The sequence below is a fragment of the Monodelphis domestica genome, chromosome 8 (assembly GCF_027887165.1).
Source record: "Monodelphis domestica isolate mMonDom1 chromosome 8, mMonDom1.pri, whole genome shotgun sequence".
In the NCBI taxonomy this organism is placed as follows: Eukaryota; Metazoa; Chordata; class Mammalia; order Didelphimorphia; family Didelphidae; genus Monodelphis; species Monodelphis domestica.
In genome coordinates this window covers 45290447-45314193 of record NC_077234.1, presented here as the reverse complement: position 1 = coordinate 45314193, position 23747 = coordinate 45290447, and the positions used below count along the sequence as shown (strand labels likewise).

General features: G+C 39.3%; 1 protein-coding gene and 1 long non-coding RNA gene across 17 annotated transcripts in view; one reads left to right on the top strand and one right to left on the bottom strand.

Annotated features, from left to right (window-relative positions):
• Positions 1-14603, bottom strand: part of ATP11B (ATPase phospholipid transporting 11B (putative)) — a 152694-nt gene extending 138091 nt beyond the window's left edge. For all 16 annotated transcript variants that reach the window (XR_008914006.1, XR_008914004.1, XR_008914005.1 and 13 more), the window contains exon 1: positions 14358-14603. Coding sequence is in view for 12 of the 16 variants with exons in the window: in XM_056807473.1 (XP_056663451.1) it covers positions 14358-14384 (27 nt within the window). In the remaining 4 variants the exon portion in view is untranslated. The remainder of the gene's footprint in view (positions 1-14357) is intronic.
• Positions 14604-14780: 177 nt separating this feature from the next.
• The window catches only part of LOC103096586 (uncharacterized), a 141739-nt gene continuing 132772 nt past the window's right edge, over positions 14781-23747 (top strand). The window contains exon 1 of the long non-coding RNA XR_008914013.1: positions 14781-15944. This is a non-coding gene — a long non-coding RNA (uncharacterized LOC103096586). The remainder of the gene's footprint in view (positions 15945-23747) is intronic.

Below are 23747 nucleotides of genomic sequence, written 5' to 3'. Positions count from 1 at the left end.
TAAGATCAAAACCCCAAAATCAAACTGTAAATAAACTAACATGAAAAATCATATGGTTTGATCTATATCTGGTTCCAATAGTTCTTTCTCTGGAGGTAGATAGCATTCTTTATCATAAGTCCTTCAGATTTGTTCCAGATCATTGTAGTGCTGAGAGTAGTTAAGTCTTTTACATCTGATCATCCCACAAGATTGCTGTGTACAACAATGTTCTCCCATTTCTGCTTATTTTGCTCTGTATCAGCTCATGTAGATCTTACCAGCTTTTTTCAGAAGTCATACTGCTTAACATTTCTTATAGCACAATTATTCCATTATCAACATATACTACAATTTGTTTAGCCATTTCCCAGTTGATGATCCCCATAATTTCTAAATCTTTGCCACCACAAAAAGAGCTGCTATAAATATATATATATATATATATATATATTTTTTTGCAAATAAGTCCTTTCTCCTTTTTTATGATCTCTTTGCTATACCTAGTAGAGGTATTACAGGATCAAAAGGTTATGCAGTTTTATAGTCCTTTGGGAAATAGTTCTAAATTGCTCTCCAGAATGGTTGGATCAGTTCACAACTCCACCAACAATGCATTAGTCTCCCAATTTTGTCATATCCCCTCCAACATTTATCACTTTTTCAAGGACTATATTTAAAGAAAAATATTACTTTTACTATAATTTTGATATCAATGATTCAAAGAGGTTGCTTAGTAACAAAACAGAATTTTAAAATGAAATGAATCAAATCACCAAGAATGATATTTTGGATGATTAAGAGAAATGCAGTGGCAGTTAGGTGGCTCAGTGGATAGAGAAAGCCAGGCCAGGAGATGGAAGGTCCTGGGTTCAAATCTGACCTCAGAATACCTCCTAGCTGTGTGACCCTGAACAAGTCAGTTAACCCCAACTGCCTAGTCCTTTCTGCTTTTCTGCCTTGAGACCAATACTTAACATTGATTCTAAGACAGAAGGTATGGGTTTAAAAAAAAAAAGAAGAAGAGAAACATGTTTTATAACTAAGATGCTTGAAATACCCATGTAAAAGGAATGTTAAACTTTATTTGTACTGCTGCATAATTAGATGACCATATCAATATATCATTGCAAAAGTCTCTGGGATGACATGCTATGAAATATAAGTGTGTAAAAGGTTACTTGGAAAATTTTTCAATGAATAGCTCAGTCTGTAATAAAAATAAAATGAAACCTGATAAGTTTTAAATAAAAGGCTGAGAAAATATAAGATGATAGCAACCAGAAAGCTACAAACCAGAGATTTCCCCACATTTTTAATATTCGAGTATTTATCTGATAACAAAATAATGAATTTAGAACCAAGCCCCAAAAGTCACTAACCTGCATATTTCTTTTGATCTAGAGATACTATATACTAGGCCAATACAATACCCCAAAGAAATCACAGGGAGAGGAAAAGGGCCTATAAGTACAAAAATATTTACATTTTTTCTTCATGTTATAGCAAATAATTAGAAACCAAAAGTAGAATCCATTAAGAGGGCAATGGCTAAAGAAATTATGACACATGACTGTAATATAATATCACTACATTATAAAATGATGTAAAAGTTTCAGAGGAATCTAAGATTTGTATAAACTGATGAAAAGTGAAATAAACAGACTAAGAGAACAATGCAACTTTGAAAGACTTAATTATCATCAATGCAATGGCCAATCACAATTCCTGAGATGAATTCAAAGTGCATTATATTGATATATTTTCACACATGCCCATGTGGGAATTTATTACAAGGATTTTATTTATTTTTCAATGAAGAAAGGGGTAAAGGAAGGGCAGTCTAGGTTAGATAGACGGATGGGTGGATGGATGAATGGATAGACAGATAGATGAGAAAGCCCAAAAGAAAATATGGACAGAAAATGCAGGACAATTTTGGTGTAGATGCAGCCAGATCCTGTGTTATCCTCACCGTGTTTCCATGGTATCTGAATGACTTCTTCTTGGCAGCTTGTAGTATTTTTTCCTTGGTCTGATAGTTCTTTAATTTGGCTATAACACTCCTGGGTGTTGTCAGTTGGGAATACAGGAGGTGATCTGTGAATTCTTTCAATCTCCACTTTCCCCTCTTGTTCTAGAAGATCGGGACAGTTTTCTTGGATAATTTCCTGTAGTATGACGTCCAGGCTTTTTCTTTTGTCATGGTGTTCTGGTAGATCAATGATTCTTAAGTTGTCTCTCCTGGAATGATTTTCTAAATCTTCTGTTTTGTGAATGAGATGCTTCATATTTTCCTCAATTTTTTCATTCTTTTGGTTTTGTTTTATAGTGTCCTGCTGCCTTGTGAGGTCACTTAATTCTAGTTGTTGTATTATGGTTCTTAAAGACTGGATTTCATCTCTGGATTTTTGGTCATCCTTCTCCTTCTGGTCTGATTTTCTTTGGAGGTTATCTTTCATTCTTTTTACCTCATATCTCATCTCTTTTGCTTCATCTTTCATCCTCTTTACCTCATCCTTCATCTCCTTTGCCTCATGTTTCGTCTTCTTTGCCTCATCTTTCATCTCCTTTGCCTCATTTTCAAGCTCATTGATTTTGGCTTTCAAGACATTATTTTCTGTTTCCAGATGACTTATCTTAGTTTTTAAGTTCTTTTCCCAATTGTCTTCAGCCTCTCTTAATTGTGTTGTGAATTACATTTTGAGTTCTTCCAAAGCCTGTATTCAATTCACTGGGATTTCTGTTTTATTGCTTGATGTTCCCTCCTTCTTCTCTGTTCTGTTTGCTCTTTGTTCATTGCCTGTATAGAAGCTGTCGATTGTAATTTCTTTTTTCTTTTTCTGTTGTTTGCTCATATTTACCTCTTCTTTGCTCCCTGCAGTTGTCTGTGCTCTTGCTCCTCTTGTTTTTTTGGTTTTGCGGTTTTCTGTCAGTCTCCCCTCTTGGAGCTTTGTCAGAAGAGCTCTCAGTGCAGTCTGTGGGGGAGGGTGTTGGAGCTTGAGCTTCTCTGTTCCCTGGAAGCTTTGACTGGATTAAAGTCCAGCAGTCTGTGGGGGAGCTTGAGCTTCCCTGACCTCTGAAGAATTTTGATGGGATTAAGTCCAGCTGGGTTGGGCTGGATGTGCCCTGAGGCCAAAACCTCCTGGAAGGCTAGAATAATATGAAGGGTCCTTGCTGCTGTGACCAGGCTGCCTGCTCTGCGCTCCCTTCTCCAGCTCATTCCCCACCGCCTCTGTTTGAAGCTCTGAGCCTGGCACAGCCCTGCCCGCAATGTACTCCCTCAAGACCAGTGCCTTTGCTCACTCAGAGGTTCCCGCTGCCGCTGGAGGCTTAGTGCTCTAAGTGGGGGTCCTGTGACCTTCCTTCTTCCTTCCCCTTAAATCTGAGTTTTCTCAAATTCCGGCTTTTGGGGGGGGGGTGCATACCTTTTTGAATTGAGTCCAGCAGGAGGGTTCCTTGGCTCTGTCTTGTTGTTAGTTTTGATTTTCAGTCCCCTAGGAGCATTTAGTTTATAATTGGTAAGAAAGGGTTTTCAGAGGTCTGAACTTTTGCTGCCTCGACACTGCCATCTTGACCCCACCTCTGCAGGACAACTTTGAAAGCTACATGTTTTAATATTTTAAAAAGAAAATCAAATTATATGCAATACACTAAAAAAGGATATACAATCCACTGTTTTTAAAATTCTATTTTGTATATGGAAATATTTTAATTTGGTATTTAATTTCAGAGTTTAAAAACATTTCAATGAAGCTGTTCATTGAAATAACAGCATTTTTTACATCTTGATATCTGAGAGTTTAAATATGAAAAATATCAATTACCACTAGCAGTCATCAAGCTGAAGAGCAACATTCAGAAGGTATATAATTCTCTTATACAATCAGTTGATGAACTGACAGTACTTATATGCCAGTAAGACCCTGGAGTCAGTCATCATCAGTGACCTATGTGACTATTCCAACTGTCCAGTAAGTGGGTAAAGTAAGCTTCTGATCCAGGCGCCAGGATAACGAGAGTGTAGAGAAAAGATATGCTTATGGAATTTTTTTTTAAGGGGAAAAAAGCAATCAATTGATCTTTAGAGGCCGGAATTCTATTAGTAGAGGGCTAAGTAGGTTTTTGCAAGTTATAGAGGGAACATAATTACCTGTAAAACACTGTTTCTACAAGTGATTCTAAATAGTATTAGAGTTAAAAAAGACATTCAGAGTTCATCTTGTCCAAAACTCTCATTTTACAGACGAGGAAACTTAAGAAAGGAGAGCATAATGACCTGCCCAAAGCTATATAAGTGGCAGAACTGGAATTCAAATCTGGGTCTCCTGAACTTTAAGAACACAGCCTTGGGATAAACTAAGAGCTGTCTATATAAAATGAAAGGGTAATTGGTTCATATAGTTGCTTCTTCAATTTAAAACAAATAACTAATTGGTAAAGAAATCATAATTATAACTAGAGTGGATTTTTGGAGTTTGAAAGGGCTTTTTAATAGTATTACAACCATTGGTGGTGCCAATACATTCCAGCCATCTCCTGCCCCAGAAAAAGAATAAAAATCTTGTTGAAGGGAAGTTATTAAACAAGCTAGTGGGGTTTGGGGCCAGAGGAAGGAAAGGAACATTTGAGAGCTATTGGTATAGTACTAAGATTCAGTGAGGTTACCACCTGGCAGTAAAAGCCAAAGCACAAAATGGTCAAAAAGTAATCAATGATAACTTTTAGAAATGTTACAATATAAAGATTAATAAGTTACACAATACAGAAAGAGAGGAGAGAAGAGGGCACAAGGGGAGGTCAGGGAATAGAAGGAAGGGAGGGAGGGAGGGGAAGAAGGAAGGAAAAAAGATAAAAGAAAGGACAGTATAGCAAATTTCTAGGGCTGCCATATAAGACACGGAAAATGTAACTTTAAGTATATTTTGCTATAACCAAGCTTTTGGGTTCAATTTTAGCCAAAATCATTAAGATAATATACTAAACAGAAATTATAAGATAAAAATATATATCCATAAAGAAGTAGAGGTGACTGAGCCTTCATAATACTGTTTACTCAGCAGCTATAGACAATAAAGTGGCTCTTGCCATCACATTCTTGATATTGAAACTCCCTGAATCTTTGGCCCGACAAGAAGTATGCTAAAGTTATATTCTTTTTTTTAATGCTATGACCAAAAACACATGCTGCTTTAAAGATAGTCTTGCTAACTTTCACACCTTTCTGTTATAAAGTATTAATTTAATTCACAATGCCCACATATGATTTATTTTCTCTTAATTAGGTAAAGAAGAAGCAGACAACTCTGGAAGAACTTCCATAGAATCTGGGCTAGAAGTAAACTCACAATATGGGAGAAGAGAAATTCTTTAATCCCCATCATTTATCTGGCTTCACATAATACTATAGGTTAGCTATAAAGCCTATCTTGTTTTTATTCCTTCTGAAAAACGCTTAATAGAACAATGAAATGGATGAGAGCAATGGACAATCATTAGTCACTTTCCTTTTTTCTTCTAATCCTTTGAGTATTATTTCAACTTGTATACAAGGTCATGGTCAGATCTTAAGATTACAGAAAGGGAAGAGGCTCCCAAGTCATCTCAATTTGTAACTGAAATAGAATGCTCTTGACACCACCACCACCACCAAGTGAGGGAGAACCTACTACTACATGAAGGAGTCCATTCAACTTTGGGATAGCTCTAATTAATGTCTTTATGCCAAATCCAAATGTGGTTCTTCTAAACTTCTACTTTTTACCACTGAATCTGTTCCCTAGGGTCAAACAGAACATTAAATTCTCTCTTCCATGTGAGAGGTATTCAAAATGCTTCAAGATAGCTTTTATGTGACCTTTTATTGGTCTGTTCTCTAAGCTCGACTGCTCTGCTATCCAAAGAAATAATACACACTCATTTATTTCACTGGGAGAAAATTTATTGGGCTCGCTGTGATTTCACATATGGAAATATCTAACTCGAAATTTTGCTTTAAAGGTAAGCCTTTTGAAATAGTTCTACATACAAAGTAATTGTTCAAAAACAAACATTCTTAGGAAGAATTTAAAATTTAAGATAAAAATAGATATTTTAGAAGAACAAATTAAATTAGAATTCAAGGATGCTGCTGAAGATTTGCTAGAAATAAAATTGTAAAAGACATGAATGTTGATGTTTGAAAGACTAGCAGAAAATAAGAGTTTGGAGCAAAAACTAGATGAAAATATCTTCCCAATGGAAGGGTAAGCCACTAAAGCAAAGAATTAACAAAAGCATTTAGACAATTGTGGAATCTGCTTGAAATAGATGGCAGGTATAACACACAAATCATATAGTTATTTACCTATTATCCAGCCGTTAACTAATTTCAAAGACATGCATGCTTTTTAGGTGGAACTCACAATCTAATGAGGGGGAGGAAAACATTCAAAGAGCTATGTACAAATAAGATATACACAGGATAAACTGGAGATAATCTCAAAGGGAAGACACTAAGATTAAGAACTGGGAAAGCCGCCTTGCACAACTGATTTTTTTATTAGATTCAAAGGAAGCCAAGAAAGCCTGGAGATATGGAGGAGGGAAAGACTTTCTGGTACATTAAATAGCCAGTGAAAATGGTTGAAGTGAGAGATGGTGAGTTTTGTTCCAGGAACAGCAAAGAAGCCAGCATCACTAGATCAGAGTATACGGAAAGGAATAAAGTTTAACATTTAGGAAATGCAAGAAGATACCAAGTAATGAAGGACTTTAAAAGCCAAATTAGATTTTATATTTAATCCTGGCGATAACAGAAAGTCACTGGAGTTTATCTAGTGGGGGGAATGAGGGAGTGACATGGTCAGGCCTGCCCTTTAAAATCAATTTGACAGCTGCATGGAGGATGAATTGGAGCTGGAAGAGCCTGGAGGTAGTAGGAAGACTACTACGTGAGTCTGATTGTGAGGTTATGAGGGCCTATATCAGAGTAGTGGCATGGTAGGCAGTCCTCTACCTAATGGGAGCTAGCAGGATCATATATATGTCTATGTGGTAAAGCAATTGTAGACACAGACAAAAGACCAAGTCAAAAGCCTGATGCCAAAGATTATCTATCCATAAGTTGCTCTGAAGCCCTAGAAAAATACTTTCACAGTAACAGGACACTTAGGGAACATCTGGCTTATATCTCCTGGGAATGTTATGACTTCCCCTTAACCAAATGAACTGAGTATTTTAAGGTCTATAATTCAACATCAGAATACCACCTTAAAGAAAGGCAAGATTTCAAAAGATCAAGTCTTAAAAAAAATTACTAGACTCAAAATATCCCAAAAATGTGACACAAGTCACACTCGAATGAAGGTGTCACTGAAGAAATCCCTCCCACACCTACTTTGTCCCCTTTATTCCTTTCTGTATTCTGTATTCACCAGTGTGACAGATTGGAGAAGACAGCCCCAAAGAAGAAAGGCTCCTAGGTTTTACACTCTCAAAAACAGAGACCTGAATTTATACCATCTCCTAAAGTAAAAGCAACACAAACTGAAAATAAAGCCAGGTTTCTTTCCGGAGCACTCACGTTTGTCTAATTTATATTTCTAAGTTAATGTGAAAATGCATTTTTTTCATTACACTTTAAATTAAATTGAATATACATATAAAGGAAAAAGTACGCAATTCTGCTTATAATGAAGTATATTAAAATGTTCCTCTCAAAGTTCCTCTCTTTATCTGCCTATGTATATTTTTAAGTCAGTGAGCTTAATTTAATACAAAACATTAAAAAGCTTCCCTTATGCCAATAGTACTCTTCAGATAGCTGAGGTACCTTGGTGAAAGAATGGAAAGAGCACTGGAATCAGGAAGATGAGTTCAAATCCTATCTCAGAAACTTACTAGCTTTGTGACCCTGGGCAAGTCACTTAACCTTTTTCAGACTCAATTTCCTCTTCTATAAAATGGAGATAATAGCAGCACTTCCCTCCCAGGATTGTTGTGAGGATCAAAAGAGTTAACAGTAAAGTATTTTGCAAACCCTTTTAGGTGCTCTATAAATAACATCTATGAACTAAGAAAGTTCCATTTCTAAGTGGTTTTAGTAATTTTTCTATGGCTTTCCTTTCACTCTATTATGACATCTGAATTTTAAATTTTATTTTACATATAAACTTGAAAATATTGGGAAATTAGCAAAGAAATCTTACAGACTATTTCTAACAAGCCTAATTGAAATAGTAAGATAATCTATGAATCACTTAAAAAGACAGAATATTTAATGAATTAATCTATATCTTCATGTGAAGGATTACATATGTACTTTCAGACTACATACAATGAATACCATTTTGAACAGTGGTAAAAAGTAAAGAATGTTGAATCAGGATTCTAGGCCTACTTATTTTGTTTCTGGAATAAGAGGTTCTTAACCTGGAAACTAAGAACATTTTTTAATATTTTTACAACTTCATTTCAATGTAATTGATTCCCTTTGTAATCATACATATTTTATTTTACACATAAAAATACTATTCTAAGAAGGGCTTCTGAACTTTCACTAGATTCTCAAAAGCATCATATCCATGCCATAAATAAAAAAAGTTAAAAATCCCCATACTAGAACTTGGCAGGGAAGGAATTTAGAAAGACTATATCTATCTTGAAGAACTATAGGTAATTATCTTTTCCAAAGCAAAACCTGTGATAGAGAACCTTTTAGAGGGGCAGGTGACATGAGAAATCTCCTCAGGTGCGCATGGAGAGAAGGAAGGGAGCAGCCTAGCAGGCTCTGCTTCTTTCTGGCTTTCTGGTAACAAATTCTGGCAAACTCTGTGCTGGGGTGATGGCACACATGCCCACAGAGAGGGCTCTGAGTGACCCCCTCTGGCATGCATGCCATAGGTTCACCACCTAGATTCACCTCTAAGAGGAACAATAAAAAGTACTTGCTCAATCTGCTATATTCACTTATCCTTTTAATATATTACCTTCTCCCAGAATAGTCCAACCACAAACTCAGTCATTAAGCCAAGATATTTCAAAGTTATATTCCCCTCCTTTACCTTTTATTCTCCCAATTCAGTGTAAAAGATAATAAAAATGCATGCCTGGAGAAAAGCCTGAAGAGGATATTTATTTATATATCAACAGTACTAAAATGAACACATTCTAATCCCTTGTTTGTACTACCCTTGTGAAGGAAAAATACCAATTTTGTATTTTTCATGTTTTAACATCTTACTCTGGACCACCTCTCTACTCTATAACTTTACCAACAAGCTTGTTTCCTCTCTCCCCCTAGCTCCATTCTCCCCAGTTCTGGAGAGATAGATCAGATCAACTTAGCTACTGATCCTAGAAGATGTGTGATCTACTCTCTATCAAGACCCCAGGCTCCTAGAGGGCAGGAACTGTCTACTTTTTTGTATTTATAGCCTCACCACTAAGGACACAGTGAGTGCTTTATAAATACTTTTGCAAATCAATCACTCATTCCAACAAATAGTGAAAATACTTTGCAAAAAAGGTAAGAATACTAAGTATTTTTTTAAGTAAGAGAAGAGCTAGAGATATGGCCTAATGTTTCTAATAATAAAGCCACAATAAAATAATAATCTAGAATAATTAAACCTTTGTGTTCTTCTGATGAATTATGGGTACTTCCAACTCTATCCAACATTTCTCAGTTTACTTTCCAAAATCTGGACCTAAATCTTGAAACTAGACCAACAACGGCCCCAATTTTGAGAACTAATGGATGTGAAATCAATGTGCTGAGCACTGGGGATACAAAGAAAGGCAAAAAATAGTCCCATAAAATACAAAGGCAAGTTATGACAGAATAGTAAAATGGACATTTAATTCTCCATTAATCAGCTGCTCTTCATTTATTGTAAATGTAAAAACTGAGATGCAAAGTCTTTAATTAATTTTAATTAATATTGGCATGATCAGAGGCCCTGAAAACTTTCTTTTTTTTTTTTTAAACCCTTACCTTCTACCTTAGAATAAATCTTGGTTCCAAGGCAGAAGAGTGGTAAGGGCTAAGCAATGAGGGGTTAAGTGACTTGCCCAGGGTCACAAAGTTAGGATGTGTTTGAGGCCACATTTGAACTCAGGACCTCCCACCTCTGGGTTTGGCTCTCAATCCACTTAACTACCTAGCTGCCCCCAGCCCTAAAAACTTTCAAAAATGAAACTAGTCATTTTAGCAACTGACAGTCTAAGGTAACATTTAGTCACAGTAACTTAACCACCTAGTTCTCAGCCAATTACTCAATATTCTTAACACAGCAAAACCACATGAATAAGTGGATTACAGTCTGTCAGTCACTGGAAGAATATATTGTTGCATTTTCTATTTAACGATTCCCTAAAAGTAGTATTAAAGAGGGGAGTGGGGAATACTATATGAATACACACGTGTATACAGTTTGCTTGTTTTCTTAATCTCCCCCAAACAATTGAACTATTCTATTCTCTTCCTCCTCCACTACATTTAAGAGAGCAAACAGAGTAGTAGTTAAACTGAATTTTTAAAAAATCAGAATGTTTGCTATAAAATGTGATGACCCAAAGGTAGATTTTTTAAAATTATAGATTTTGGTTTAAATTTTAAAAATGCCATATGAAAAGGAAAAAAGGTAAATATAAAAATCTCAGTTTACAATCACATATCCAAAAGAATGTTGGTTCCTGCATAATTATTTTTATACTGCCTCTCAAGCTAGAAAAATTAAAACACTAAATAGAAGATTTTTTTATTTCTATTTTCCTTCAAAATTATATTAACAAATATCACCATGCTGGCTGAGGTAGGCTTCTTCACCCAGGAAAAGATGTGTTCTCAATGTCATAGTTTTCATAAAGCATGTGGCAGTAGCCATTAAGTTGCAGTCATCTGGAGAGATTTTCTCTGAATTAATTCTTTAGCATATAGCATTTTAAGACAGTATTTTTAAAGGTATGGGGGGCTTTTCCCCCTTTTCTTCTACAGTGATCAAAAAGTAAATACAATAAAACATTTATTAAATGACCTCTATGTGCACAGCTATGGGGATGCAACAGAAAATACACACAGATAAGACTATGAAGAGTAAATTAAGAAAAAGGAGAACACTAACTACTGGGGAAATAAGTGAATACTTCATTAAAGGATGATATGGTACCATTTACACTTTTCTCTGCCATTCAGATTTCTTGTCTTTTTCCAAAGCCCAGGCTTTGTAAATGTAAATGCATTTCAAGTGTGTAACAAAAACATAGCTCATAAAACTAAGGGCTGAAAGACAGATTGTGAAAACCTTAAATGTCAGGTTAAGTATTTCTATTTTGTCCCAGAGAAAACCAATGTGACAACTGAAAGGTTTTGAGGAAGAAACTTGCAGGAGAGATTGCTTTGGCAGCTTCCAGAAGAATGAATCTGGGGAAGAACTAAAAACAGGGGAGAGCCAATAGAAAGCTATTCCTCTAGTCTAGGTAAAAGATAAGAAGGTTTAGCCTAATATGGTGACTATTTTAATGGGAAGGAGACAGATGTAAGCAATATTGAAGATAATTCTTGGCTCCTGAATGAGTATATGGCAGAAGGCAAATATTTTTTAAATCAAGTGCCCAAACTGCAATTTCAACCTGCCTGTGAAGCCTGCTTCCCCCCACCCCCCCATTACCTCAGAAAGCTGAGGAAGGAAATGCTCACATTGGGCTGCTAGGCAGAGGGTCAGGGTATGCAAAAAATGTCCTTGGGCACTTTGGAGAGCAGGAAGGGAACATCCTCTCCTTCTGTGCTGCCCCAGTGTCCATGCCATGGTTTCACCAACATGAGTATAAGGAGTAAGGAAAGGTCAGGGAAGATGATTCCAAGATAGGCGGTTATAAGAACAGTGGTATCCATGAGAGAAATAAGGAAGTAAGGAGAGGTGTGCTTTGGGAGAAAATAAAAGTTGTATGAAAGGGTGAGCATTTCAAATCAAGAAGGCTTAGGGATTTCAGAGGTTTAAATATTCAATATGAACCAACAGTGTAACATGGTGAACAAAATTTAGTTAATATGGCCTTTCAAGGTTGTTAATAGCATCAAAATATAGAAATACAGCATTGGAAACTATCAGTCAATAAACATTTATTAAGTATCTGTTATGTGCCAGGCACTGTGCTATGGGCTATGGATTCAAGAGGCAAAAGACAGACCCTGCTTCAAGGAGCTTTTACAATCTAATGAGGGAGGCAACATGCAATCAAATATGTGTAAACAAGCTATACACAGAGGGAAAGCACTAGAATTAAAAGGGGTTTGAGAAGGCTTCCTGTAGAAGGTGGGATTTTCACTGGGACTTAAAAGAAGCTGGCGAAGCCTGCAGTCAGAGTGGAGGAGCGAGTGTTCCAGGCTAGAGATGATAATCCTGCTATACTCTGTTCTAATCAGATACCTCCAATACTATCATTAGTAAGCAGGATGGTTTCCCAGATACTCAAGGCCTTTAAACATAGACTGCCTGGATAATTGTCAAGGTTGTAACAAAACAGAGTCCTGTTGGCTTGATTGCATGACCTCTAAGGTCTCTTACAACCACAATATTTTTGTGACAAGAGCAATTGGGAAACCTAGATTTGAGATGGGAGAGAATATTGACTCACATTGAATGAATGAAAAGTGCTTACTATATATTCGAGATAAAAACAGAAAAAAGACAAAGCTGGTTATCAAGGAGATAACATATACAAGTAATAAATTCAGCTGCAGAGTAGATGGAAAGAGTCAGAAGTCTAAAGGCTACAATAGAGTGCTGGATGGCAAGGGGTAAAAGTCCCCGGGTTATAGAAGTAGGTCAGATGATAGTGCCAGGACTGCAGGGCAGACCATTGAGAAAGAAAAAGCCTCCTTTCTTGGTTTGCTTTAGGGAGATTACTTTCATAACCTACTCTACCAGACCACAAGTTAACATTATGAAGCTAGTTGATAAGACCACCTTTACAAATCCCACTTCTGATACATATTAGTTATAAGACCATGGTTAAGTCACTTAACTTCTATGTATCCTCTGGCAACTCTACAAACCTAAGAGTTACAAAGGATAAGATCTGATCTTCATTGTCAAGTGGTACAGTGAAGAGTGCACTGGCCTGCTTCTATCACATACACCTGTGAAAACTTCCCTTAACTTTTGTGGGTCTAGGTTTCCCTATTTGTAAAATTAAATGGTTAGACTAAACAGTCTTTATAACTCCCTTCTGGCTCTTATATCCACATTCCTCTAAGTTCCCACCTAGTATTCCCTGTGTAGTACCAATGAAATCACTTGTCTGGACCAAAATGGTGATGGATAGTGATAGCCACTGTGGAGTTATGAATGTACAATTTTTAACATGTCTCTTCTTCAGAATGTGAACTCCTGGAGAGCAGCCCCTTTTAAGAAATTTCTAAGAATTTCTTCTTTGAAGCTTGAATTCAAACCCTGGTCTCCTGACTTTTTAAAAATCCTTACCTTCCATCTTAGAATCAACACCATGTATGGGTTCCAAGACTGAAGAGCAGTAAGGGCTAGGCAATGGTGGTTAAGTGACTTGCCTACAGCTAAGAAGGGTCTGAGGTCGGACTTTGTCTGTCCCCAGGTAAGGAATAACTAGATGCTTGCTGGCCTATGAAGGACACCTGAGGCCTGCCCAGATCACTGATCCTCTTAGCTGTACTCTTCGGGGCTCTGAACCCTGGTCCATTCCACTCCAAATCCAGGATTCTTTCCCAGCACCACAATGACCTTCGCGGCTATGGGATCCTGGGCCCAATTTCATAACCTCAGTGACCCAACCTGCACTACCAGGAGATGGGAATTCCCTCTACAGGTGGGACTGCAAGTTTGGACGATCCTCCTCCTTAACAAGAAAGTCAAAGACGTCTGGATGTGGAACCCCCAGAACCTAGGGATCGACGTGGCAGAGAAGGGGGGGGGGGGCGAGAGAGAGAGAGAGAGAGAGAGAGAGAGAGAGAGAGAGAGAGAGAGAGAGAGAGAGAGAGAGAGAGAGAGAGAGAGAGAGAGAGAGAGAGAGAGAGTGAGTGTGTGTGTGTGTGTGTGTGTGTGTATAGCCCTGGACAGCCCGCAGACGCTTAATAAGTGCTCACGGATCAAAGGCAGGTCCCCGGCCTCCCGACTCTTCGATCTTTCTAAGTCCGGGGTAGGGGCAAACCGAGGTTTGTTGAATGATTTTTAAAAGGCCCGCGGGGGTAGAGGTGTTCCGAGAAGCTAGCTCGGGTGAAGCGCTTTGCACACTTAAAAGCTTTCAGGGGATGTCTGTAATTGACGGCTCCTGCCCCTGCCGCAGCCGCAGCCGCAGCCAGGGACGCTGCCAATCTGCGGCGGGGCCCGGGCCCTCTACCGCCCGCCTGGGGGACCACCTACCAGCTGCTGCCGAACCCAGCGCCACATGCCGCAGCCGTGTCCACCTCGGGCTCGAGGGGTGATGGAGGGAACGTGGCGACGGCGGCGCAGGCGAGACCGAGGAGAGGCCGCGGGCCCAGGCCGCCAGAAGAGGATCGAAGACGAGGACCTGGCAGCGGCTACCGATACTGCTGCTGCTGCCGCCGCCGCCGCCTCAGCCGCCCGCCCGCCGCCGCCTCAGCCGCAGGGCCAAGCTCCGCCGCGGCCGCCTCTACGCCCCGCGCCCGCGGCGCTCCAGGGCTCCAGCGGCCGCCCCGAGGTGCGGCAGGCGCGGCCCCGGCCCCGGCGCCGCCCCCGGCCCCGCCTCCTTCTCGGAAGCCGGCCCCGCGGCCGTCGCCCACATTATGGAGTGACCGTTGTGAAGAGACGCACGCCGAGGACTTGCCCCCGGAAGTGACGGAACGGAGACGCGCGGTAGATTAAGGGAGGGGGCCCGGTGGGGAGAGCCGGAAACCCTTCAGCGTACCTGGCGCGCTTTCTCACTGCGCATCCTTCACTGCGCATCTCCCCATTGCGCATCCTTCACTGCGCATCCGACCTCCTCCAGAAAGATCTGTTCTGGCTGGGATGGCTGGTGGGAGAGTAAGCCAACTGAACAAACCCTGCTCCTTTTTCAGATGAAGAAAAGTGACTTGCCCAAGGTCACACCGGTTACTTTGTGATAAGTAAAAATTGAACCCAGGACCTGTCCTCAAAGCCAGGAGCCTTTTCCATTAAGCCGCTGGACTGGCAAGTGCAAAGGAGATTCAATGTAGCATACTAGATAGTGTTGGATTTGGGGGCAGCTACCTAGCTCACAATTGAGAGCCAAATCTAGAAGCAGCAGATCCTGGGTTGAAATTGGATCTCAGATACTTTATAGCTGTGTGACTCTGGGCAAGTCAGTGAAACCCTTCTACCTTGGAACTAATGCACAGTATTGATCCTAAGAGGTTAGGTAATTAAAAAAAATTAAAAACAAAAAAAGGAAAAAATGTTGAATGTGTGAAGAGTGAATTAAACTCTTTGTCTATCAATCAGTGACTTTTAAGTCAATCAAAAATAAAATAAAAAACTTAAGTACCCCAACTTACTCCTTCACTAAGTATGAGAGTTCACAAGTCACTTGCTAGAGTAGGTGACAACTCCAGAGGTCACTGCCTCTACACCCCCCCCCACCTCCAATGCTAGGCAAATTGAAAGACTGCCATTGGTTCCTGTAAAGTGGGGAAGGAACAGGAAGGGACATAGAAAAAGGACATAAAAAGTACTGAACTTCCTGTCCAAGGCACTTCTTTTCCTTTGGAGTTCTTTGGAGTCTCCGCTCCTTGGATCTTCTCCTTTGGATTTCTTCTTTGGAGGATGGCTCCTTGGGGCTTTTGGACTTCAACTTCAACTTGGAGCTTTGGGCCTTTCAACTGGAGTTTTTGGCTTCGGAACTTTGACTCTCAGCTTTGGAGCTTCTTGGAGTCAGGGACTTTCTTGTTGGTTTCACTGCTGCCTTGGTGAGCTTAGCTCAGGAGGGTTTTTCTGCATTGAGACCTTGCCTGGATTCTGCCCAGCTTGCTGGTAAGTGACTAGGATTCCCATGTGGAGATTGGAACTCTGTCAGGGTGGGAGCTTCATTCCACAAGATCAGCATTTAGGATAAGCTAGGCAGTCTCCTTACGTCTTTCCCTTCCACATTTCCTCTTTTTACTAATATTCCTATTAAACAAAATTGTTAAAAGCTAATAGTTTTTCTGATTTAAGGGATAATAATTGGTGACCACTTTTTATAACTCTCTTATTTAGTCAAAATTCCAATTTAACCATTATAAATGTACAAAGTCTTGACTTGTCTTTCTTTTATTTATTGTATCCTCAGTGCTTAGTATAGTACTTGGCACTTTGTAGGCACTTGATAAATGTAGATTGGTCTCTCCAAGGTGGAAGGGATCTCAGATCATCTAGTAAACTATAGATGAATAAAGAGAAGCAGTCTATTATACTAGACTTAGAATCAAGGGAAATGGGATTTGGAAATTATCTCTGCAACTCACTCTCTGCAAGACCTTGTACCAGTCACTTGACTGTTTCTTTATCTGTAAAATGAAGGAAGTTGAATGGACCAATCTCTTGCTTGGTGATGCCAGTGAGATGGAACTAGCTTAGTGAGGGAGCCTGACATCTCCTGACATCAAGGCTCTGTTTGACCTTTGGCCACTTCCATTCCTTGCCCTGGGTTCTGATGCTGGTTTAGCACTGGGAGTGTCCAGGAATAAAGAGATGATCATTTCTCTGTCCCCTTCCCTGCTCAGTTCCTGGTGCCACTATCTAAAAAGGACATTGTTGAACTGGAGAGTGTGCAAAGGAGAGGCAACCAAGATTATGAGGGGCTTCAAAAGTCCATTTTTCATGAGGATTTGTTGAAGGAACACTGGGCTTAGAGGAAAGTCGGGGGACATGATGGATCTCTAGGAATTTGTTTATACCTGTTACCTCTGATAGGGAACCTTTGAGAGACTGAGTACCCAAACTGCAATCCTCACACTGCATGTAAACTGCCTGCCTTATCCCAGACAGGAGAGGGAGGAAGTGCTCCCACTGGGCTGCTGGGCAGAGGGGTAGTGATGTGAGAAATTTCCTCCAGTGCTGTGGAGAAGGGCAGGGGAACAGCCCCCCTCTGGCATGCATCCCTTACCTTTTGCCATAGTATCAATTCAAAGGCAGAAGAGCCACGAAGGCTAGGCAATTAAGATTAAATAGTTTGCCTAGGATCACACAGCTAGAAAGTGTCTAAGGTCATATTTGAACCCAGGACCTCTCACCTCCAGGTCAGATGTTCAATCCAACGAGTCACATCACCGTCCTGAGCAACCCTGTTCAAAACCTCAATCCTTCAGGGTTACTCCTTGAAACTGAATGCAGGAAGTGGTCAGCCACATTTTTGGGGAAGTGGAAGTTGGGAAATTACCGTTGCTACCACTACTATCTCTGCCACTATAATCGCTACCATCACTCTTATAATTACTCTATGAGGAGGCACCTGGGTGAACTCAGGAGGACCTGAAATCAAATCAAGCTTCAGATACTTCCTACTTGTGTGACCTTGGGCAAGTCACTTAAATGCTATCTGCCTCAGTTTCCTCAACTCTAAAATAAAGATAAATATAACATTTCTCTCACAGGGAGGTTGAATGAGATTATTAATATTCGTAAAGTGCTTAACACAGTGCTTGGCACCAATTCTTGGATTCTCTGTCAGATAGCTGAAATGAACCTTTGTTGTCTGATATACAATCACAGATTATTTCTCATGGATAGCGTCAATGAGGACCTCAGGGGTCTTCAACTCCCTCACTTTACAAATCAGTAAACTAGGACCCAAAGAAGTTAAAAAAAAAAACAACTCCTTCAAGATCACAGTAAGTGGCAGAGCAGGGATTCAAAAAAGCAGATTATTCATTTCCTAACCTAAAAACAGGCATCTGGTCTGTGAGGGGGTTGGATTAGCCTGACTAGATGGTTCCCCAACTGGGATTCTGAACTTTTTGATGTGTAATGAATCCCTGTGAAGCCTATGGAATCCTTATTGGAATAATGTTTTTAAATGAATAAAATAAAGTAGCTAGGATTACAAAGGAAACCAATACATTTGTCAAGTTGTTTTTTTAAGTTCATGGACTCTAAATTAAGAACCCCTGTTGTAGGCCCCAGGCTGGAGTATTCCTTCTCTTCATCTTTGCTTCTTGGATCCCTAGATCATTCCAAGACTCACTCGAGGGCCACCTCTTAAAAAGACTCCCTTCTTGATTCTCTCAATTGTTAATTATTCCCTATTCAAATTAATCTGCATATATTTTATAGTTATTCATCTGTGTACTTACTGTGTTCTCCTCCTACCCCCCCCAACCCCCCAGTTCCATATAAGCTCCTTGGGGAAGTAACTTCCATTTTAGGTTGTTTTTTTTTTTTACTCTGCTCCTAGCACTGTGCTTGGCACATTGTATTTTTGTAGTTGTTTGGTCATGTCCCATCCTTTGGACTCAATTTGGGGTTTCCTTGGCAAAGATGTTTGCCATTTCTTTCTCCAGCTCACTTGAAAGATGAAGAAACTGAGGCAAAGAGGGTTAAGTGACTTGTCCAGGGTCAAATAGCTAGTAAGTGACTGAAGTCAAATTTGAACTCAGGAAGTTGAGTCTGTCTGATTCCAAGCCTTGGGCTCTATTCACTGTTTCTTGGCTAGTAAAGGATTTAATTGAATTGAATTTATATACCCATCAACTATTTAGGAGAAAAGGAGTGTATGCCAATTTGTTCTGCCTGCTAAATAAGCATAATTATGACTTATCTAACTTACAATAATATAGGGAGGTTAACCTGAACATATGTGAAAGAATTTCAGACTATTTGAAGGGAAATAAGATATCCACAATATTATTTCACAGTCTCTTCTACAAAAAGCACTACAGGGCTTCCAAAGTTGCGACTCTGCTTGCTCTCTCCTGGGAAGATGAAATCAGACTCAGGGATGTAATTGCTTCTAACAACTTGTTGGTAAGAAGTCTCAAGTGGGAACAATGTGGGAAAGGCAGAACAATCATGAAATCAATTCCAGCATCTTTGAACAGACTGGCACTGGTTCTATTTTATATTTTCCTAGAGTAGGTGGTCATGAGAAATTACAGTCTTGGCTTAATTTCTTAATGTGTAATGATTTTTCCATAATGAAGTCTATGCATCAGCTCTAACCTTCAATATTTCTCTTCAGTTTTTCTGAAGAAGGCCACATGATTACTCCAATCAACACAAAAGGGAGTAGAGATTTGACGGTTCAGTTAATTTGATCAGTTTAGACCATCTGGCTCAGAATCGGTATTAATAAATGGTGATGGAGTTGAATTGATCTTTAAAGCTCCATAAAGCTCTTTAGGGAACGTTTTGTTTTCTGGATTCTTCTGGCCTGAGTCATGTACTTTGGCATACAGTGGTAAGTAAAGTAAATTGACCATTACCAAATTGCCATGATCTTTTGTGATGATCCAAAAGACTCTAGAGATGTCCTCAATGGCCTGCACAATAAAATAGCAATTATAGCCACTTCTTTGTCTAGGATTGAGTTCAAGATTCTTTAACTGCTTTTTATTGACTTTGCTGTTCTTTCCGTTGGGATGCCAAAAGTCAATAGATTTCTTTCTCAGATTTATAGCAAGGTTATATACACATTGAATGTTACAGTTAGATGGGGCCCTAGAGATTATTTAGAGTAGGAGTTCTTAACCTGGTTTCCACAGACCTCCAAAGAGGTCTGTAGATAGATTTCAGGAGGGTCTATGAACTTGAATGGGAAAAAAATTACATCTGCATTCTCACTAGTCTTGCATTAAATTTTATCATTTCCTTCAATAATGAATACAGGCAACAAACTACATTATTATTAGCAGTACCTTTGACTATCACCAAAAATTAACCACAGGTTCTTTTCAAATCACATTGCAGTTTTTTCAGATATCTTGAAATGTCATTTTCACATGAACTATTTAAAAAAATTCATAATTATTGGGCTTCATCTAGATCCCTATGTGTGATTTCATGTGATTTCAATCATCCTGTCTACAGACTGTAGATAATATAATTGGTTTCTTTTGTAATCTTATATATTTTATTTTATGAAATTAACATGATTAATGTATTGTTAATTCATATACTTAGTATTATTCCAAGGAGAAGTGTAACAGCTTCTCTAGATTGCCAAAGGTGTCCATGGCCCCAAAATAATTGAGTTTCTATGGTGCCTCAAAGTACCTTAAGGTTAGCAACGTTTTTGTGAAGATAGGAATAACTCTCCCTTTGTCTATTTTTAGCTAATCAAATCAAGAATTTAAAGCACCCCTGCTTACCATTAAGTATGAGAGTTCACAAGTCTAGGTCACTGCCCCCCCACCCCTTGGGCAGTGCTAGGCAAATTGAAAGACTGTCATTGGTTTCTGTGAAGAGGGAGGAGTGACAGGAAGTAATATGGAAAAAATGCCTAAATGAAGAGAGCAGCATGTTCTAGCATTCATTCCCTTCCTGGCCTTTGGAGAGATTGGTTCCAGAGATTCCTTTCCTGGCTTGAAGGAGACTTTTCCCCCTAGATCCAGTGTTGACTTGCTGGGTAAGTGGCTAAGATTCCTACTTTGGCTTTGGAGGAGGCTATGTTGGTGGAACCCTGGCTGAAGATACCACAGGGACTTCTGACTGAGGATTACTGGGAAATCCACATGGAGACAGAGCCTTGGGGAAGCCCCTGCTGAGCCAGATTTCACCAGAGAAAGGCTGGTAGGCTTGTTAGGAATCTGTCTCTATCTACATTTACACTTTCACTCTTTCTTCCTCTTTGTAAATAAAAGCTGCTAAAAGTCTTTTGACTTCAGCTATAATATTTTAAAAATGGTGACCACAATATTACTTTTTAACTCTCATATTAAGCATAAAACCTAAATTTAAATGCTTATGGTTTTATATAGGTCATTGCATTTGATCTTTACAACAAGACTGTGAAGTAAATATTACTATGCCCATTTTACAGATGAGGAAATTGAGGCTCAGAGGGGTTAAATGAAATGACTAAGGTTACATAAATTTATAAACATGAGATTCCCATTTAGGAAAAGGTAAATAGTACAAAGACTTGAAGCTAGAAGATGGAATGTTGTGTGAGAGGAATGGAATGGAGGCCAAATAGTATGAATCTCAGAATGAGGGATGTAGAGTAATTACAAATGAAACAGGAAACATAGGTTAGGACCAGTTTGTAAAGGGCTTTATAAGCTTAATAGAATTTATCAATTAGTGGATGATTGGATAGATGAACCATTTATTAAATGTTTATTCTGTGTGGGACACCTGTTTGACTCAGTGAATAGAGAGCCAGTCCGAGAGAAACAGGTCCTGAGTTCGAATGTGAACTCAAACACTTCCTAGCTGTGTGGCCCTGGGTAAGTCACTTAACCCAAATTAACTAGCCCTTACCATTCTTTTGCCTTGGAACTGATTCTTAGTATTGATTTTATGACAGAAAGTAATGTTTGTTTGTTTTTTTAACCCTTACCTTCCATCTTAGAATCAATGCTGTATATTGGTTCCAAGTCAGAAGAACATAGGCAATAGGAGTTAAATGACTTGCTCAGGGCTTTACAACTAGAAATATCTGAGGTCAAATTTGAACCCAGAACTTCCCATCTCTAGGCCTGGCTCTCAATCCATTGAGCCACCCAGATGCCCTCTGTTTTTTCTTTCTCTTTCTATCTTTCTATCTTTCTTTCTTTCTTTCTTTCTTTCTTTCTTTCTTTCTTTCTTTCTTTCTTTCTTTCTTTCTTTCTTTCTTTCTTTCTTTCTTTCTTTCTTTCTTTCTCTCTCTCTCTCTCTCTCTCTCTCTCTCTCTCTCTCTCTCTCTCTTTCTTTCTTTCTTTCTTTCTTTCCTGAAAAGAATAGCAAAGTCAATAAAAAGCAGTTAAAAAGCACTGTGCTCCATATTAGGCATAGAAATATAAAATGTTAAGTCCCTGTTCTCAAGGAGCTCATGTTGTAATAAGGGAGACAATACCTATGGTAGGTGTTGCAAGTCAAATGGAAAGGGCCCATGGTCTTTAGAGTACAGAGCAAAGCAGAGAGTCCCACCTCTTCTTTCATGACCTTTCCACTAATAAAATCATGTCAGTTTCTGATGTTGAACCATTTGACAATGCCAAAAACTCTGGTGGCTAGAACTTTCTTTTTTTGGATTTTCTAAAGATGTGGCTTCATCCCCTGCAGGAGTAGTTGCCACAATGCAGCTCCTCAGGATGCAGTTTGAGAACATCTAGCTAGAAGCATCTTTGTCCCTGAGGCTCTCAGATTCAGGGTCCTGGGCTGTCTCCATCAGAGTCTGAGGAGAGGTGGTTTTCCAAGTGGTAGGGGGTGGTTTGACTAGCCTGACACTTGCTGCCTTCTGTGTCTTCCCCAGAATACCCTGATGCTTCATCTAGGCTGGCTTGTCTGCCCTGTAGATTTTATATTCAATCTTAGGGGCAATAGGAAGCCACTAGATTTGATTGAAAAGGAGAATGACATGCTCAGATCTGTCCTAAGGAAAATTATTAGCTGTGTTGAGGACTGACTACAATAGGGGAGATGATAGCCCGCTTTCTTTCAGGCTTCAGCCTTGTATGTAGGTTGAGGTCAGTTTTCATTGCTGATTACAAATCAATGTTAAGTTTAGATTCTGCTGGGATATCAAAGGGATTTGGTCAACCAGACAGGACACTGAAGGCAGCAGCTGCCATGTTTTGTAAATTAGGCTTCAACAGAAGTTGTTTTTGTTTGAAGCACCTCGCTAATTAAGCTACACACTGTTAACTGGGCAACACTTAGTTATACAATATAAGCCATCAAATGAATTGGGGGACTCATTCTATTAATCAAGGGCTCCCTCGTGCACTCTCCTTGTGCTAGCTTCTGCTGAGTTCAAAAGCCTCAAGGTTCTTGAATGATGAAACAAAGCCAAGCTCTTGCAAGAGAGGGAAGGTGAAATCATCTGGGGATTGAGACAGGGAAGACGGGAAAGAAAAATAAAGGGACAATTTATAATCCACAAAGATGGTCTTTCTTTGGAGAAATCGGACATACATCACAGGCTTATATTCCTTTACAGACTGACTAAGTCTCAGAGCCGAAAGGGTCATACATTCTCTAACAGTATCTCTTTAACCATCCCCCCTAAGTAATGGTCCAGTTCTGCCTGATGATCTCTAAGGAGAGGGAACTCATTACCTCCCTAGGCAACCCATTTGGCTTAGGGATAGCTTTCATTGTCATGAAGCTTTTCCTGACACCTGCCTAACTTTGCCTCTTGGCACCTCCCATCTAGTCTTAAGACTTTTGGGACACACTGTATTTACAATCACAGACTAATTCTGTCCCTGTGCATAGACAGAAAACTAATCTTTCTATGCTACCTTTTGCTCTCTTATTCTCTATCAGCAATATATTTAAGAGCAAGTCTCATTGACTTTTTTTCTAAAAGAAAATAATTTTGAATTCCTAATAAGAATTTCAATCATTTAAAATATAAAACAGTCTAAGGCTACCATGGATTACAGAGACTTTATTTAATTATGTCTGTATCCCCAATGCCTGGCATAATTCCTAGCCCAGGGGGCAGCTGGGTTGCTCAGTGGATTGAGAGTCAGGCCCAGAGATGGGAGGTCCTGGGTTCAAATTTGACCTCAGACACTTCTCAGCTGTGTGACCCTGGGCAAGTCACTTAACCGCCATTGCCTAGCTCTTACTACTTTTCTACCTCAGAACCAATACCCAATATTGATTCTTAGATGGAAGGTAAGGGTTTAAAAAATAATGATAATTATA